Source organism: Aulonocara stuartgranti (assembly GCF_965226115.1).
Source record: "Aulonocara stuartgranti genome assembly, chromosome: 20".
Classification (NCBI taxonomy): Eukaryota; Metazoa; Chordata; class Actinopteri; order Cichliformes; family Cichlidae; genus Aulonocara; species Aulonocara stuartgranti.
The window spans coordinates 12,362,535-12,382,756 of NC_138956.1; the positions used below are offsets into that span (position 1 = coordinate 12,362,535).

General features: G+C 39.0%; 1 protein-coding gene and 1 long non-coding RNA gene across 3 annotated transcripts in view; one reads left to right on the forward strand and one right to left on the reverse strand.

The window, feature by feature from the left end:
* The window catches only part of ctnnbl1 (catenin, beta like 1), a 79,089-nt gene that overhangs the window by 41,050 nt on the left and 17,817 nt on the right, over nt 1-20,222 (reverse strand). Inside the window, exons 10-11 of the mRNA XM_082517918.1 lie at nt 20,028-20,176; nt 9,731-9,912 (exon numbers count right to left, since the gene is read on the reverse strand). Of these exons, the coding sequence (XP_082374044.1) occupies nt 9,731-9,912; nt 20,028-20,176 (331 nt within the window). The remainder of the gene's footprint in view (nt 1-9,730; nt 9,913-20,027; nt 20,177-20,222) is intronic.
* On the forward strand, nt 13,511-19,884 carry LOC309696625. 2 transcript variants are annotated; one of them, XR_014273564.1, is made up of 3 exons: nt 13,511-14,517; nt 16,749-16,914; nt 17,383-19,884. It is a non-coding gene; the product is annotated as an uncharacterized lncRNA (long non-coding RNA). The 2 variants fall into 2 exon arrangements; XR_014273565.1 differs by lacking the exon at nt 16,749-16,914 and having other exon boundaries at nt 17,383-17,411; nt 17,578-19,884.

Consider the following 20,222-nt stretch of genomic DNA (forward strand, 5'->3'; position numbering starts at 1 on the left):
ATAGATGCTGCTTCGGCTCAATTGGCTCTCTAAAATTGTTTTTCTGTCTGAAATGTGGTCCCAACTCTAAAAGCAAAAGCTCAAACTGCCCAACTGAGATCCTGAAATATGTACGAAAGTGGCCATGATAGAGCTTGAAATCTTGGCTCAAACCATGAAATTCTCCCTGGTGCTTGCTTGTCTTGAGAATTGGATGAACCCAGAATCTCCATTTCATCCTTTTTCTGTGCAGAAAGACCAGGTCCAGCTTGTCATCACTAAATTTCGACTTTTCTTTTTCCACTAAAATGCAAGTTCATATCCAAAAAATTCAGAATTTAGCATCACTTTTTTGCAATGGACTTGGTGAGTAAAAGGCTTTTAGAAGTTCCTCTGGAGGATAAGGTCTGGAGAAAGAGACCCAAGTTCACATCTTCGGATTCATTCATTATGTTTCTCAGTAAGATTTTCAGACTTTGTAACACATTATACAGTACAGTTTTTCTTTATGGGAGCAGTTTTTGTATACAAAGTATATCTGGTTCTAGTCTATATTTGTCAGAATAGCCATGATCACAGATGAACTACAGGCAATGAAGCAATTTGTATGCAATTTGTATGGGACATCTAATGTTGTCCTTTCTGAGATGTAGCAAACAATAAGAGTTCCTTTACTAATGGAATTGAGCAAGGATGCTGCCAGGTTGGAATTTGTGGCAGGACACTTGACGTCTGCTCAGCATGCATATTTCAGACCATTTTTTCCAACGAAAAAAAAAAGCAGCTGTCAGGTTAAATCAATATCTGACTGTACTGGACACACGCAGACAGCTCCGCCAGGTAAGATAAGAGAATTTTAAGGTTGCACTTTTATTGCTTCTAAACAGGTGTTAAAGTGGAATTAGTAGTCTAATCTGACAGGCAGTTTCCTAAAGAAAACTATCAAGAAAGTTATTTACCTCTGTGTTGCAACTTGTATGTTGCTCACAGTTGATGGGATGAAGATGCTTGTTCAGTACTTAGAAAGTAATGTCATCCCACAGTCAACTTATGTCTTCAACACATCCTTTCTTCTTGTAATCACTTTGACGTATTCATGCTCCAGATATCAATAAAGTTGCCTGGCTAAAACTACAGAAGATCAGAAGGGAAGGAAAAATGTTCATGTGTGATAATTCATTTTCAGAGACAGAGAAAGGTGTTAAAAAGAGAGGACCGTAGAAGAAGCTGTGAGATTATTTTCAGAGGTAAGGACTGCTCAGTGAAATCTGAAACGCTAAAAATCTAAAGGTTGGGTAAAGTTCTAAATTTAGAGATTTTTTTTTACAATAGCTCCAGGATTTATTGATGATCTGTTGCTGAATTTATGTATTTTTTTCATATAGTGAAAAACATAAAAACAAAATGAAGTACAGCAGTTTTGTTGCATCAAAATACACTTTCGTGCAGGCTAAACTGGTTATTGCGCAGTATTCTGATGAAGACTGCATGGACCGATGCAGGGCAAGCTCTGGTGTTCTTGGTAAATGTCAGATTATATCAAGAGTAGCAGACAGTAATTTAAATTTTGTTAAACTATCTAATTTACAAAGTGCAATAAAACCTAAAGCAGCAACAGCAGCATGGGTCAGCTGGTCACAACCTGTATGCAAAGAAAATAAACTAGAGCTCACGATACAATTTACGTCTCTTATTTCTAAGTGATTTTTTTCCCTTGCTGCATGGTTACACCAGAGAACAAGGGTTCACAGCTACCTGCCAAATCCCATTTTAACCCATGCTATTAATCCATTTCTGACAGACAGTATATGACCGCAGAGCAATCATTTTCTAAAAACTACAATAGGTCTTATAAACAAAACAAAAAAAAGAAGCTTTTTGTACGGTATAATATTAGTATATTATATATTTGTTCCACCTTGTTGCACCAAACAACCCGTGCATTGGAAACGGCTGAGTTTATTACTTGCTACTACTACTAAGTAGAGCAGGGCGATATGGCCAAAAATATTTATCACAATATATATTTGAAAATTTGCGATAACGATATAACTGACGATATAATTGATGCGAGACAAAATACAACTCCACAACTTTACCAGCGCAAAAAAACCCCATCCATTTATTTTCACTTAAACAAGCAGCTGTTTTTTATATGCATTAAAGCTATTTAAAAATTTAACAGTGCAAATGCAAATTCCTTGCTGAAAGTTTAACCAAAAGCCATTTCCAGTAGAAATGGGCTGACATATCCTGAGCATAACCATGTATAATATCCACTGAAGTTAAAAAGAGGTGCTTTGCAACATTAAACTGCAGTGTGCCAAATAAAAAAAGTCTAATATGTATTTTTCGGACCATAAGGTGCACAGGATTATAAGGCACATTAAGCAAAACAAAGCAGTCAGATAAATCAAACTTTATTCAACTCATTTTTCTTGCTTCCTCCACTTCTGTACCATGGATTCATTAATGCTGTATTCTATCACAGCTGCTCTATTCCCATGTTGTTGCAGTATATTAATGACTAACCTTCTATTGTGGATGGATTGTCTCAGTTGTTCTCCTGACTTAAGTTTGGTCCGTTTACAGCATCCTGCCATGCGATTGCATTTGTCTCTAACCGTCAGGAACCCTCACGTTAACTTTTATTGAGTGGAAAAGTGTTAGTGTTCATCCTCCAGCTTCACTGTTTATGTTATGCTAACATAGCTGTGCCGCTAGTGATCACGTAGCACATCGTTATATACCAGCTAGCCCAACCTCAGTAACCCTACAAACGTCACTGCTGTTTAGTTTCCTGTCTGGAAGTGATAGCAGAGCTGTACGTTTGAATTTTTTCAGAAACCTCTCAGCAGAACATGGTATATCATGCATAGGTAACTAGCGAAAATAGCGAGCTAACTTCCTGTTAACTTCTAACTCCGTTAAATGTAATAAATTCTGTTTTCATTGATGCCTGGATGTTAAACTTCATAGTTAAACCTGGTAAAGCAGCAATGCTGATTGCTTTATTAAAGATGAAAGAATTTAGACAGTTTTTAACTCTGTGATGCCGCAGTGTTCGTTTGACTTTGGGACCTTGGGAGTTGGGAGTTTAGGACACAGATTACTCCCAGATTTACGAGCACCTTAGTCCGACAAATTTGGCAATAACGACGGCCCGCTTGCATGTTCTACAAAAAGAAATGTACTTTAGTGGGTATCTGACAGACAAACACCAAACCAGTTCCACATCACTGAAGTGGCACCATTTTTACAAACCAAATCTGGTTCATCCTCACTCAACGATCCGCTTTCTCCCTTCTCATTCTCCGTTGCCGCCATGCTTTTTCGGCCATGTGCGTATGAAAACAAAGGCACTGTGCATGCACGTTTTACCCATATTCTATCGCGATATTTCATTTTCTTATTGTTGCCTAACGTTGTACTGGTATTATCGTGAACGGTATAATATGGCCCAGCCCTACTACTAAGTAATACATTTCGCCTAAATGTTGTCCAAGTCCCTTTCTGATCAGTCTGTTGAAATAAACCGTTTATATACAGTACAAGTTAATATACCCCAGCACATTTTGTTAAAGTTTACAGAGATAAAACATGATCCCCCTACAGAGGAAAGACCAAATATGAAGAAGATGTTAATTAGATATGTCTTTACACAAGGCTCTAAAAGCATATCTCTCCCTCTGAAATACACTAATAATAGGATTAACACAGCACGACTACGACAACACAGTTTGCAATCATACTTGTAAAATGTTACTGATACCAATCTATGCCTAAAACGTCTGTGCTGGGAGAAGGATGAATAAAGGAGATTTCTATTTGATTCTGGGCTTTTTTCCCGAAATATACAAGTTTCATCTTAATATCTAGATAACCAAGTTTTTCCATTATAGTCACTTATCTAATGTCATATATTTTACTATGCATTCATGCTTTAAGAAAAAAAAATCTCATTTGTTAATATCAGAGAAGAGATGCTTGTGATAAAGTAATAAGATGATAGAGTTTGATGTTTCGTCTTTGTAATGAAATCTCTTCTTGAGGACGAGGAGGAGTGGAGTTGCTTTCATAAAGGGATGCCATTTCCATCAAATGGTCTATTCCATCTTTTATACCCACAACGTGTATATCTTGCAGACCTGCAGAGCCATAAAACATGATGGTGCTTCTGGTCTCTTTCTGGCAGCATGTCTCACTCATTACCTATAGTAGTGCAGTCATTAGAAAATAAGGGTCGCGATACGGCCGTTCGCAGCACTGGAAGGTGTTTGTGTGGCATTCAAAATGTATCATGCACAAAGGCCTCTGTTCCCTCTCTCACCACCAAACAAACACGCACATGCACACAAGTGCACACACAAAATAAAAAAAAACTTTTCTGAGTTGGAGCTGGAGAAAGAGCTAGGACTATTGTGCCTCACCATGTAAATTAGTTGTTTACTTCTGTTCCCTCCCGCACTCGCTCACATCATTAGCCACCTAAATATAACAACCGGCTGCCACCAATTTCCATCATACAATCTCATTTCACTGGTAATGACAGAGTACATACACCAATAAACCGAGACCCTAAAACAAGGTGAATGGCGGAGTCGAGACAAGAATACTTATGAGCACAGAAATGTAATTTGTTGTTTGGGTTTTTCTTTTTTCCGCGTCTTTTCAGTGTTTTCTCGTCACTTACAATGCCCTATTAATTATGTCATTCTGTGTGCTAACTTGGTCTGGCAATCCCTGGTCATTTGGGCTATGCTAATTTCAAAAAGGATTTCACAGGGATCAGTCTTCACAAAAAGGTTTATGATAGAGAGACTAATAGAGTGAATGTAACCAAGGGGACTGTGGATAGAAGGACAGCGAGGTGCATACTTCCTAATTACTTCTGTTTGAAGCGCATGATAGTTAATTAATCTACGCTGTTATGTTATTCCAGAGAACCACTTGAGTCACACCATATTCAATTAGAAGTCTTACGGAGAAGGAGGGTTCACTCTTATATTGTGACAGGCAACTCATTACATCTATTGCTGTTTGACGAATCAATACAGACGTGATTGGGAGAGTTACGCAGGTCCCATTTGTAACCACAGAGAATAATAACAGTAATCATGTGCCAAATATCAAACTAGGAGCACTATATTGATTCTACGAAGTTATTTTGAGTCCCCCTCCCCCCAATGATTATGTTTGTATTTGAAAAAAAAATAAATAAAAAAAATAAAATAGAAAATAGTAGAGATGCACAAAATCAGAATTAGTCTGCTTCATGCACAGTGGTGGAGGCAAACAGCTGTCCACACAAGTTCAACAAAGTAAATATAAGTAAAGTAAAAAGGCAGCTAAAGCAGCTGGTGTGCCCACACACACACACACACACACACACACACACACACACACACACACACACACACACAATGTTTCAATAAAAAGTTTGTAATTTACTAGTTGGTGTAATGCTGCATAAAAATTAGAATAAACAAAACACTTAAAAGACAATTTTGAATTCATTGTATGCCTGTTGCTTATATCTGACAGGAAATATGTGCAGTGTTTTGGTGTTGCTGGTATAACCTTTTCCTCTTTATCATTAATAGAAATCTTGAACTGTTAAGAGAAATGTAGAAATTTGTTCGAGTGAACCATCCTCTTTGTAGCTTTGGATAAAAACATGGAAGATTAAGTTAGATTAACTGGGGCTTCTATAGGGCTTTTCCACGCTGAGCTTTGAAATGTTCTTTACTAGAAGCAACATTCACTGATTCATACACACATTTAATACAGCACTTTGATGTATGTGTTTAAGCACTCTATAGCTACCACTCCAAGCGATGCTTTCAAAACTCAAGGAGCCAGGGATCAAACCACTCACGTTCGCATTAGTGGATGGCTTGCGACACCTCCAGAGACACAGCCACCCATTTAATTAAAAGACCTCACATTCCATAGGAATATATTCCATAGGAGGGAAAATATTTTAACTCTCCAAATCCAAAAATGTAATATTTTTGAACATTTTTGTAGTTTGCAGTTTACAAGAGAAGTTGAAAATCTTGACATTTAAGAGAAATGCATTTAGTGCATATGTAATAAATTCCACCTGCCTACTTCCACCTTCAGTAGGAACTGTTCTGCATTTATGATTTAAAAAAAAAATAAATAAATTATATATATATATTAGGGGTGCAACGATACACAAAATTCACGGTTCGGTTCGGTTCGATACTTTGGTGTCACGGTTCGATATTTTTTCGATACAAAAAAAATGTTCATGCCTTTTTAATTTGTCATTTATTAAAATTATAAATATATATTTTAACTCAAAAGTACAGTTTTTAAATTTAACCCTAACCCTTGTGCGTGTTTTTTATTTTGACAGCGAATGCGCACCTGCGGACCACTTATGTGCAGCCCTGGTTATTTAGCTTGTCATATTGCAGCCACAGAAATTCTTTTGTCCATGAAACCATAAAGCTGCACTTTCTTTTTGCCTTATAGTCTGATTTGTCATAACTTCTCCGTTTTGTGGTAAGCTTTTCTTTGGCTGTCACTTCTTCACCCTGACCTGTCTTATTTGGCTCAGCAGAACTAAAATATATATCTGTCTGTGAAGGTTCTCAGTCATCCAGGTCATCGTAGTCAAATATAAATCCTGCTGCTTTTACACACGCACTCACATAAGCTCAGCGATTCTCTGCGCGATCAACCTCTCACATGTTTAAGCTGCGGGAGATTTCACTTGTCATGTTTGCATAGTAAGCTAACGATTAATAAGACGATGTCAGAGGAATTGGTGCACAAATTATCATCACTCACAGATCAGTGCTGTCGCTCTCTATACACAGTTCGCGCGATTGCAAAGTGAAAGCAAAAAAACAAGCGCAAATTCAAACGCGATTTCAATATGTCACATATTGACAGTGGCTCACCGATGCCAATGACATAATTACCCAGCTACATTTCCGAAAGAATGCAAAAGCATTGACATATATTTATCCTTCCTACAATAGCCCGACGGGCAGGGCAGAGATAGATTTTGGTACCCCGACTGAAAAACACCACACCAAAGTATCGAACCGAACCGTGAATTTTGTGTATCGTTGCACCCCTAATAAATATAAATATATATATATATATATATATATATATATATATGTATAATAATGTCATGTAATGATGCCTATAAAAAGGACCAGTAGTAATTCCCCAGTTTTTCCCTTGAAGACCACAAATCAGCCCAACTGAGCATGGTTTGATTTGGCCTAAAAACATCATTTTCTGATTCTGAGCTTGACCTCTTTAATCATTACTGCATATCACACTGTTGATCTCCAAACACAGCTTATGTTGTCAAATACAAACCCATGAAGACCACATTTGTCAAAATTCAAGGGCTGGGAGAACCTTGGGGATGGATTTCCACATTAGTCTTTTAAGAGTATGTCTGCCCTGCCAGAGGCTTCAACACACTGAGGGGGGGCTTTATTATCTTGGTCCTGCTCTTCAAGGGGGTCAAAGGTTAATTTATTGAGTCCCTGGGTGAAAATGGGACACAATGGAAGACAATTTGTTCTTCTCTGCAGAGCAAGCAAGCCCCAGCTGACATATGAAACCTAATTAATACGAACAGAAGGAGAGGAAGGATTTTACGTCTCGGTCGTTGATAATCAAACAAAGGGCAGAGAGATGGACAAGCTGTCTACCTCCTCTTCCTTCAGTCTCCTCTCCATTTTTACTCACTTGTCGTGTATGACACGAACCTACGTCTCTCTCGCCGTCTCTCGTTTGCGCTTCCTATCTCTCACTCAGAGACAAGAGAGGTTCGAGAGCACAGGCAGGAAAATCAATCAAGATTGGATTGATAGTGTAAACTGACAGGCCAAAGAGGTAGCAAACCATGATACATGAGCAGATTAGGACTGAGAGCGCCTGCAGGAAATGAGTGTGACTAGACGTTGCAGAAAACTAGAAAACAGGAGCAGAAACAAGTAGGGATGGGTATCGAAAAACGGTTCTTGTTGAGAACCGGTTCCCACTGTTTCCATTCCTTGGAATTGTTTGCCATTTTTGCAAACGATTCCCTTATCGATTCCAGTCGCCCCGAATGACGTCACCATGTTGCGGAGCGTCATTTACCTGGCAGGAAACATGGCGGCTCAAACGCTCAAAAGTTAGGTTATACTTTACTAGCAATACTTGCAAAGTAGATACTTCATTTAAGGGAGGAAACACTACGAATATGCAAAAGCATTTGCTCACAAAACACGTGATAACCTTAAATGAATGTCGTGTTTTTAATTCCGCTCCGGACTCGTGAATCTCAACCCAGCAGCAGCGGTAACGTTTGCATGTCCTCTCCCGTTAATGCGGCAGGTAAACAGTGCATATTATGTTAGCACGATCTGCCTTATTACAAAACCTGCCTTTACTGTGCATTTAGGTGACCATGATGAGAGAGACAGACAGAGTCTGGCTCAGATGCTGGCAGTTCTCGCTGCAGTCTACCGGTAGCGTCTCCTTTCAGGCCACGATAGACGAATGTCACCGAGCAGTGACTAAGTTTGTGGTAAAAGGTTTGCACCCATCTGCCACAGCAGATGCCTCTAATTTTCAGAAAGTGAATGTGTTTAATTGTAGGCAGGGACATTACTGGATATTCTGCGGCAATTGCTACAGAATAATTTATGTTATACTTTGTTATTGCTACAGAAGAATATTTATTTTATTATTTTACATTTACAATTTTTTTTCCTGGGGACCCTGTGACACCCCATTGAAGAGCTGTAGGCTGTGGATCTCTTAAGATCTCACTGTTGGGTTTGTAAGGCCATGTTACTCCTAAATTTCTATCTTGGTCAAAGAGAAGATATAAAACAACAACTGTCAATTTCTTGATATTCGTTTAGAATCACATCTGTAAACCCTGAATATTTATTACTCGGTGACTTGTATATATTGTGCCAGTCCTCATATCTTAACATACTGTGTTGACAAATAGTCTAGTTTGTTTTTGTTGACGCTAGTGTACTGGAGCAACTGTAACCCACATAATTTCCCTAGGGATTAATAAAGTATTCTGATTCTGAAGAGTCACCATAACTTTAAAAAGAGATTTGCTGCCCCTCATACAAAGGTTTAAAGAGGGACATGTCTTTTCAGGTATGGTCACAATTAAAAATGAACCACAGTTTGTTTAGTTCTGTGAGCAGCCGAGTTCATTAAAGCTACAGTGTTTTATCATTTAGTCCCAGGGCCCATTTAAAACCTAGAATCGCAATACAGCAACACTGTGATGTTGAACATTATTCAAAACAATTATCTTTAACACATCACAATGTCTGTTTAACTCAAAGAAGAAGAAAAATGCAAAAACTTTATGCAACTAACATTAACCAATTTCAAGGCTGCATCTCTTCAGGTTTTTGCCTTTTCCCTGCTCTCAAACGCTGTGCTTTGTAGACATTTGAAAAGTGCCACCACGAGGAGTCATGAAGTACTGACACAAAGTGAAAAAGTCAATACATTGGCACCAGTGTATTGATAATGTCTCTGAGAAAATGAAACCAAAAACAGTCCAATCCCATCAATATTTTGTCCCCCTAGATTTTACGCAGTTTAGAAATGTTGCAATAATTTCTTTTTCATTGCTTGAACCAACGTGTCACTCTACTCCAAGAGATCAAAACAAGGTAACAAGATTACAGCTGAACACAGCCTCGCTGACCTGCTGTAATTAGTAACTGACCTTCATGCTCCCGCTCTGAAACACCAGTTTTTCTCATCTTCTTAGGAGTTTTCATGAAAAGCGGGAAGATTGTTCGCAACCCCAAGATGTCCACAAATTTATGGCAGTTATCTGTTCCCTCTGGTCCAATCATTCCATGGTCCAGGACCTTCAGAGCACTGGTTCGGGACATCTTCTTTTCTCTGCAGGATAGAGAAGAAACACTGAATAAATCTTAAATGCAGGCTTTTTTATTTTGTCCTGGAAAAGTCTAGCTAACGGTATTGAGACACCGATAACAGACATGCCATTTTTTTAATGCATTTATATCTACATGAAATTTCAGCCTTGAGGTGCATGTTCTCATTTCTAACAGAAAAACAATATATATTTATTCCTGCAGAGTCAAACAACATGGATTAAATTGGACCACAGCTTTACATGATCACTAGAATTAACAGATACAAAAAAACAAGGTATTTGACAATTATGCTGCTGGAAATTTTAAGCACTTAAAATAAACAGTGGAGTGCATAAAGAATTACTTGTGCAAACACTTTTGTTATCGAGCACCACATAAAAGGGATTTCAGCACTTGCTTCTGGCTTTTGGAATGTTCTCTTATCTGCAAACAAAACATACAAGTGATCCAGATCTAAAATAAAAGAATACGTTTTTCGCTGTTCTCCTCAGCGTGAGGTTTGTGAATTTACTGACAAATACTTGGCGTTTTTGCGTGGCAACTTTAAACTTCTGTAGTGGTTCAGAAAATTCCTCAAACAGCTGCCTGGCAATCCTTCTTTATGGTAGCTGTAGGTGTTGTTGACAGTTTAGCAGTGCATAAACATATAATAATATCTTTCAGGGTCTATATGTCACATCCCTCGAGTATCTCTCTTCAAAGCCAGGGCTTGGTCTAAACAATTCTTAGCATTTCATAGCATTTCACAGACTAAAAATCATATCTTACAAACACACAGCTGCTTTATATTTGATTCACAACAAATAAGTGCAGTTTTAAAGAGCTGATTTGTACAAGTTGTAAAACAACACTCACAGTATTAAGCATGAGAGATTTGAGACGTTCAGGAACGTGCAAGCTTGCCAAGCAACAATGAAATGTTGCCTATATTCTCCACTCACATCATTTATTAAGTTGTATATCCCTAAAGGCTGTCGGCCCAATGTAATGCATGAAAACTCATATATGCTTTTACTAATAAAAGAAAACGAGTAAACACGACAAGATGAATTGTCATCTGTTTTTCATCATCAATTTATTGTAGTAATAACGAGGATATGCTGTTCTCTTCTCTTTGCATCAACCCCGTCCGCTCTACACACTTCTTGTAGGAAATGTAGCTGTCTATCAAAGTGTCACTTCCTCCATTCCCACCAATGACAGATGACAGTGTTTATCTCACAGGAGGGACACATATTTCAGGCAGTTGTGTCTGGTTCTGCAGACAGACACATTATATATGATGGACGGCAGTGAAGGGCAAGGGGGAGCGATATGCAGTGTACTTTCAGAAGGGAACCTTCTGAAGGGAAGCCAATTCAGCTAACAGACAGCTGACTTAACTCAAAGTCCTGGTGTCATGAACTACTCTGCTGTCACATAAAAAATGGATTGTGGGTTGTATCTAGTGGATACAAGCATGACAGCAGCAGTATGTTTTCGATTTCAGTCAGATTCTAGATTAGACTAAACCAGAACAAAGTCAAAGAACCTGGAAAAGAGTTTATTAACCTGAGCAAGACAGTTACGAGGATTGATCAGAAAATGGCTACATCCCACTGGAAAAGACAGGGAACTACATTAATAAGAACTTGTATGAAAGCTGATGCATTTAAAAGTCTTACTGTGTGTTTGTAAAACTGCTCTGATAAAACTCTGTTTCAGTGGCGGGTCTAACAAATATTTCGCTCTGCCAGGAATTCATCAAGACACCAGGTCTCAAATCTTTTATGTTATATGAGGCTGAAGAGGTCTGAAATTGAGCTTTTGATCGAAGCGTCACAGTGAGTAGAGCAGCTTTTCATTTTTTTATTATTCTGTTTATCTTGGTTACTTTGTAACTCAAAGATCAAAAACACTACATTTTGTATGATGTGGGGTTATTTTGTTAGGCATGTTGGTGGTTTATCATAAATATAAGGAAAATGTAAGTGATCCGGTGTTTAAAGTGAATCTTTATTCTAATTTACATCTCTCTTTTAAACCACACCTAGCTTTTTTTATGATTCACAGTTCAAAATTATCCTTATTCATATTATACTGGACCTTAGTGCAAAGCCTGATGGCTAATCTAACAAGCTCCAGCATTGCTCTGTGAGGAGAGGAAACCTTCCAGAACGCCTACCATTTCTGCAGCACTCCACTAATCACTTTTCAAAATAAGGCACATGACAGCCCTGCTGGAGTTCAGCAAAAGGCATAAAGGACGCGCTGACCATGATAAACAAAATTCTCTGGTCTGATGAAACAAAGACTAAAGTCGCTGGCCTCAATGCCAAGCGTCATGCCTGGAGGAAACCAGGCACCACTCATCACCTGGTCAATAGCATCCCTACAGTGAAGTATGGTGGTGGCAGCATCACGCTGTGGGGATCTTTTCTGGCAGCAGGAACTGCAAGACGAGCCATGTTCAAGGGAAAAACACAGAAACATCCTTGGTAATAACCTTCTCCAGAGCACTCTGGTTAATCTTCCAACTAACCTAAGCACACAGCCATGATGACAAAGGGTAGAGCTGGGCGATAGAACGATAACGATATGTATTGAGATATAACTTTTTCTCGATAGAAAAATTAAACTATTGCGATAGACCTCGCCGCTCTTGTCCTCTTAAAAATAAATAAATAAATAAATAAAAAAAGAGAACAGCCAATCCAAATTAAGTAGCGCAGAGCCAAACCAATCACAGCCGCAGCGTCACGTCACGTGACTTGTTACGTACGGCACAAGTGCCAAGCCGCACATGTGTATTTGTTTGGGAAGCAGCCAGCCACCGTACCGCCCGGGTAATGGAGGAAATGAGTGTGCCGACTAGAAAAAAATCAACCGAGCGTGACCGAAGAGAAAACAGATGATGGTTCCAATGCCGGAGAGATTGTCGAACGGAAGAGCCATAGAAGTTCCGTAGTGTGAAGGTATTTCGGCTATTTCAAGTATGACAAAAAACAGAGTAGCGTTCACTGTAAATTGTGCCGAAAGCAAGTCTGGAAATACAATAAACTGGTGCATGCTCGGCTACGTCCACACGTACCCGGGTATTTTTGAAAACGCAGATTTTTCTATGCGTTTGCACCTTTCGTCCACACATAAACGGCGTTTTTGGTCACTGAAAACGAAGATTTTTGAAAACTCCGCCCAGGGTGGATATTTTTGAAAACTCCGTTTTTGCATTTACGTGTGGACTAGAAAAACGGAGAAAACGCAGCGTCAAAGGTGTGCGCATTTTTTGACGTCACACTGTGCGCCACGTTATTGTTTCGGTGAAATGAATTTCTACAATACTGTTGTTAGTCTGTGGTCTGGGAGAGAGTCCTGTAACTCTGTCTGCAAAATACAGTATATAATGACCAATGTTGGGCAATTAATTATGTAGTTACTTCTTCAAAAAACTAACTGAGTTATGCAAACAAAGTTTTTTGCAGCTGTTTACCTAAAAATGCAGCCAAGGCGTTTTTTTTTAAATAAATATTTCAAACTATTTACAGAACAATCAGCTGTTCTGCATCAAATTTGATGCCACACAAATCATTTGTGCCACTCCAAAAAATAATTTCTGTCCACTATGAGATAAAGGAGAACATCACAAGCCTGATACCTGCAGGCCTGACAACAGGAGATGCATCACTCCTGTAACACTCATTGTTCTGACGCACACAACAAAACTATTGACTACACTACACACTAACTACACAAGATTTGTGCTAAACGTCGCAAATCTCTCACATCTCAAAACACCGCCGTCACTCCTAAAACTTCCCCCCATTCCTAAACAACTAAATGCCATGTTACCATATTATTTTTTGATTGGTCGACATGGTACATTTTTCCACCAATAGGAAAGGCTGGGGGTTTTTTGGTTTTGTATTTGCTCACAGGCGGAGAGTGCTTTCGAGCGTTTTCCTTATAAAACGCAGTTTCATAAACAACGATAGTAATCAGGAAGGAAACCAAACATTGCATATTTTTAATCATAACTCTGGTTTTACGTGGCCTATCAACACAATTTAAAAACTAGTATAAAGTCCACACTTTTTCCGTCAATTGTTCCGTCTGTCCTGCTCACATCTCCAATGGTTGTTCACGTTGTCATTAACGTGGCTTCAGCCACGCCGCTTTGCTAGCTAAAACACCAGAGTCGGCACATAAGGACGCTGTCATAGCCTCACAACAACGTTGATTAGCTGCGTATAGAGCTGGGCGATAGAACGATAACGATATGTATCGCGATATAACTTTTACTCGATAGAGAAATTAAGCTATCGCGATAGACCTCGCCGCTCTTGTACTCTTTAAAAAAAAAAAAAAAAAAAAAGGTCAGCCAATCCAAATTAAGTAGCGCAGAGCCGAACCAATCACAGCCGCAGCGTCACGTCGCGTGACTTGTTACGTACAGCACAAGTGCCAAGCCGCACGTGTGTTTGTTTGGGAAGCAGCCAGCGGGTAATGGAGGAAATGAGTGTGCCGACTAGAAAAATCAACCGAGCGTGACCGAAGAGAAAACAGATAATGGTTCCAACGCCGGAGAGATTGTCGAACGGAAGAGCCATAGAAGTTCCGTAGTGTGAAGGTATTTCGGCTATTTCAAGTCTGACAAAAAACAGAGTAGCGTGCACTGTAAATGTGCCGAAAGCAAGTCTGGAAATACAATAAACTGGTGCATGCGTCACACTGTGCGCCACGTTATTGTTTCGGTGAAATGAATTTCTACAATACTGTTACTGTTAATTCTACTCTCTGCAGTGTTTAAATGCTTACATATACACACAGTTACTGTCCCTCCACACATACGACTCGGTTCTGCTTCTATGCCGCAGCTTTGTTTACTTTTTCCCACCGAGGCTTCTAGACTTCTGATTGGCCAACCTTTCTGCACGGTTAGGAATCTAGCGCCACCTGCTGCTTTGGCATGTTCATAGCAGCGTTTTCCTTCATTTCTGCCTTTATGTGTGGACGGGATTATTTTTTAAAACGAAAATGGAAAATCTCCGTTTTCAAAAATACCCGTGTACGTGTGGACGTAGCCTCAGTCTCTGAATGGAAGCGCTAATTCGTCATTCGGCTTTTGTCAGACTAAAGTAACTGTTAAAACTGTTTGAAAAGCTCAGCTATACAAGGAGAGATTGAGAATTTCCTTTTAGTTCTCAGTTTATTTGATATTGACAAAAGTTAGTCAGTTTTGTCTGTTCTTCTGTAAAACAAACTAAGATTTATTTTTAGAATTAATATTTTGTTTCTAAGTGGAATTGACAGTTTAGTCTGTTTCGTTTGTTCTATTTTGAAACTTAAACGCTTTAGCGGCTGCCTTTTGTGTAGTTTGCAATATTTGCCTTTATTTATCTGAAAAAGTCTCATGTTCCTTAAGTACATCTACCCTGTTGAACTTATTATGAGAAATAAATATTTAAATCAAAACAAGCTGCTGATTATTTCACATTTTACTTGTGAGCAACGGCACATTTAAATCTTACAAATATAGTTATTTGGCTTATATCGTGATAGATATCGTTATCGACTGAAATGAAAAACACATATCGTGATATGAAAAAATCTCATATCGCCCAGCTCTAGCTGCGTATATACGAATGTGAATCGCATTATTGGCTGGACTATGGGATAAGGTGGCATCGTTCTAATCCCATACAGGAGCAGCCAGTTACTTACTGACTAACACAGCAAAACAGAATTGTTAAAGTATTTATTTTAATTTCAATTCAGGTTACATTTTTTTTTGTACGCAACGCAGATTTTCTGTGTGCAGAGACCGCAGTGCGCAATTGCACATGCGCGCAGCTTAGAGGGAACATTGTTGAGATGTTGTTAGGGAGGTAATGAATACATGAAGACTGAGGGCTGCAGCAGGATTATTTAATATGATAAAATGGAAGTTTTCTCTGCACGAATTTAGCGTCAAATAAAGGTCATCCTTGCACAATGAAGTGCTCAGAAGTGAAAAATTACAGAACTTGTTTCTTTCTAAAGAAGACATTTACAACATTCCCAGAGTTATATATTCTGCTCCATCATATGTTGTTGTAATTACTCCCCCACCTCCTTTTCTGACACTCTCTCCTTTCCCCTGGTAGATGATTTACCAGAAAAAGGGTTCTGCATTCCAATAATGAGATATTGATCGAAGCATTAAATCTGCGTGACCAGTGATGTGATTATTAGAACAATAATGCAGAAGCTGTGAAGGTTTCATAAAGGCGTGTAATGTGCCTTTATGAATCTTTAAGGTCACATCTCTGCGGTGCTGCAGTCCACCAGCTGTTGATTGATTGGACTGGCAGAAATGGCAGGCATAGAGGTGCGTAAGGAAAGCTGTGCCACAAGGGCCCCATTCTATATCAAGACGTTTAATGTTTATTTTTATATCAATGAAGAAGTCATTTAAAGTTTCACTTATAGTACTTCTGTACGTTACTACACTGAGAACAAAGTTCATACACCAAGTTCTATTTATGAATTTGTGATACTGTTCATTGGTACTCAATATTGCAACAAACATGTCCATGTACGGGCAGCACGGTGGCACGGTGGTTAGCACTGTTGCCGCACAGCAAGAAGGTCCTGAGTTCAATTCCACTGTCAGGCCGGGGTCTTTCTGTGTGGAGTTTGCATGTTCTCCCCGTGTTTGCGTGGGTTCCCTCCGGGTACTCCGGCTTCCTCCCACCGTCCAAAGACATGCAGCTTGTGGGGATAGGTTAATTGGATAATCCAAATTGCCACTAGGTGTGAATGTGCGAGTGAATGCGAGTGCGAATGGTTGTCTGTCCCTGTGTGTTGGCCCTGCAACAGACTGGCGACCTGTCCAGGGGGTACCCGGCCTCTCGCCCTATGACAGCTGGGATAGGCTCCAGCGCCCCCCGCGACCCTGAAAAAGGATAAGCGGAAGCGAATGGATGGATGGGATGGATGTTCATGTACGATATCTATGATGCAGATGAAACTAAACTGTCGCCAGGTATATGGCAAGTAGCGTCACTAAGTTTTATCTATTCACATTTAATTCGTTCTCATGTAGCAATTACTGCATTTGCAGTAATTCACCCATATATCAATTTTTATGGCAGAGCACTAAACCAGTCTAATTATTAAAATGAGTGCCCTGTTTCAACTGCAAAGGACTGATGACTCTGCTTTATGCCTCAGTCACACTAGAGCAACAATAAGACAGCGACTTACTTGCAACTGGGGAGGTGGGGGTTCCATTAAATCTGTACATTCACCTACCAGTTGAAAGTAGCTGGTTACCCAGAAGCTGAGTGAGACACATCTATCAATGTGAATTAGGGGAAACGACTCAGCTATTGCCATTTGGTTGGAGTTTGGTTATATTCCTATAATAAAAGCAATGCTGCTGTGTCTGTCGTTTTGCAGTTACACTGTGTTCCTACAGCAATTACATAACTATCTTGTGTTTCTGTTTCAGATTCATGCGGTTCCGACTGGTTTCTGAATGTAAGCAGTTTGAATTTCTGTGTATGTAGACAACAACAGCCTTGCAATTTCACAAATTTATCACAGTTCATTGCTGTATTATCATAAAGACACTGCATTTAATAACCACTGACAGCAGACTGACTCCATCTTTTTTGCTTTTCCTTTGCCATTTTGAAACACCAAGCTGCTTTCAGAACAGTAACTGACTGCCGAGTGGTCGCAAACCAGACTGCTGTCTTCAAAGCAATTCTTTCAAAACATGAGAAGACTGTAAGTTCATTACACATGGATCTTGCTGTAGTCTCTTACAACTGTTTTACCTAGTGAGACTGTAGCATAAGATACAGAAGACACTATAAGCTGTAGATTACATAAGTATAATCTAAAATTGAAAGCTGTCATAGCACAAATGTTGAGATTTTGCAGCAAAAATGTAGAGCTCTAAAGTCCAAGGTTTCCTAAAGCTCACAAATATATGAAGGAGTTCTCTTACACAGTTTCTTGTTCCTTGAATAATTAATTTTTTCTCCCTGTGCGAGCCATGAGTTCTGCACTAGTCTTTATTAAAAAAAAGAAAGAAAGAAAAAAGAAGATATTTTCAAATGTTTTCATCTTTCCTTTCAATATAACCATGTTTACAAGTACTACTGCTACTAAAAAGCTTAACATCATTTATTCAAAACTGTGGTAGAAAAAACTAAACCGCATAAATTTGCATTGTTATGCTAATCCTATGTGAAGAATATAATAATAATAATAATAATAATAATAATAAGGATAACAATAGTTGTAGATTTTTACTGTTATAATACCCTGTTGCCAGGCAAGGACAAAATTTAATAAATTGAACCTTGAATTGCCTGAACTCTGTTTTACCTTGGAGTTTGACTTTTCTAAAAGGTTGTATGAATAATGGACAAAATAATAAGCAACAAGTTTTTACACGTTGCATCCATATGTTGTAAAGAGAAGCTAGTATGTAGGGCTGGGCCATATCATACTGTTCACAGTAATACCGGTATAATGTTGGGCAACGATAAGAAAATGAAATATCGCAATAGAATATGGGTAAAACGCGCATGCGCAGTGCCTTTGTTTTCATATGCACACGGCGGAAAAAGCATGGCGGCGACGGAGAATGAGAAGGGCGAAAGCGGATCGTTGAATGAAACGGATGAACCAGAATTGGTTTGTAAAAATGCTGCAACTCCAGTGGTGTGGAACTGGTTTAGCTTTCGTCCGTCAGATACACCAAAGCACTATTTTTGGTAGAGCATGCTAGCGGGCCGTCGTTATTACCGTGTTTTTTGGAAAATACGGCACACTTAAAATCAATCCTTTGATTTTTCTGAAAATCGACAGTGCCCCTTATAATCCCATGTGCCTTATGTATGAATATGGACAGGTGCTGCTAGTGGGAGAGAGACGTCTTTCGCGGAGTCCTTTAGTGCTGCAGGCAGGAAACGTGCTCAAATAGCGCACAACTTCGGGTTTTTTAATTTCTATATGATAATTCTGTATTATTAAGCAATAAAAACAAGTAGTCTGATGTCCTGTAATCATTACGAAGCTATATTATTAGAATTACATAATACAATTATATATTGTATTATGAAATACAATGAAACATTAAGTTTTTGTACAAAGTATCGGTATCGGATCAGTATCGTCGATGCCATCTTGAATTTTACTTGGTATCAGATCGGAAAGGAAATCAGTGGTATCGCACATCACTAATGGATTGTCGGAGCATCACGGCTATCGTAGTCAGGAGCCTTGCAGAGTGATACGTACTGTGCTTCAAAATAATATTACCGTATTGTGTGTGTATAACCTCTTTTTTAAGTTTTGTGGATATTATACATGGTTATGCTGAGGATATGTCGGCCAGTTTCCACTGGAAATGCCTTTTGGTTAAACTGTCAGCGAGGAATTTGCATTTGAACTGTTAAATATTTATATAACTTTAATCCACATAAAAAACAGCTGCTTGTTTAAGTGAAAATACATTGAATTTTTTGGGGGTTTTTTGCACTAATAAAGTTGTGGAGTTGTAAAGTATTTTGTCTAGTGTCAATTATATCATCAGTTATATCGTTATCTCAAATTTTCAAATGTATATTGGGATAAATATTTTTGGTCATATCATCCTGTTCTACTAGTATGGCAATATCAAGTTCCTGAAATATCACAGTTTCCACCGTAAGATTAAAAATGTTTTGTAAGCAGTAGTTATTATCACGGCAGTAAATGATAGCACTACCTTGCCAAACAAAAACACTAACTGGGCAGATGCTGTGAACAGCAACAGTTAACATGAGTGAACTGTCAAAGAGGCCCACCACCAAGCACTCAATTTGTAGAGAAACTGGGAAGTAAAACATTGTAGTCGACATCTGCAACAGCAGGAGAGTGAAAGCTGATTTCTGTAGAGGGTTAACAAGACTGAACCTAAATTACACTTGGCTTTAGCGTGCAATATGTAGCTGAGTATCATAAGAAAAAAAAGTGTATTAATGTGAGATGCAGACATTGTGGGTGGCTCTCAACCAGGTGAAAACTGAGCATCTACAGCATGAAGCCATCAGGGAATGTTCCACTTCTACATTTCTACAACGTCTTACACAGCCTCACCTCAGCATGAGATTCATCAGCTGAAGCCCTTCACCTCTGAGAAAGCGGTCACGATTGGAGGGCAGCATGAGGCAGGAACACAGAGCGTCAAACAGGTTCTCCATCATCTCCTGCTCTTCAGCTGTGGATGGGTTGTGACGCTTGAACACCTGGAGAAGGTAGGCGGGAGAACAAAGGAAGCATTTTGAAAAGGAT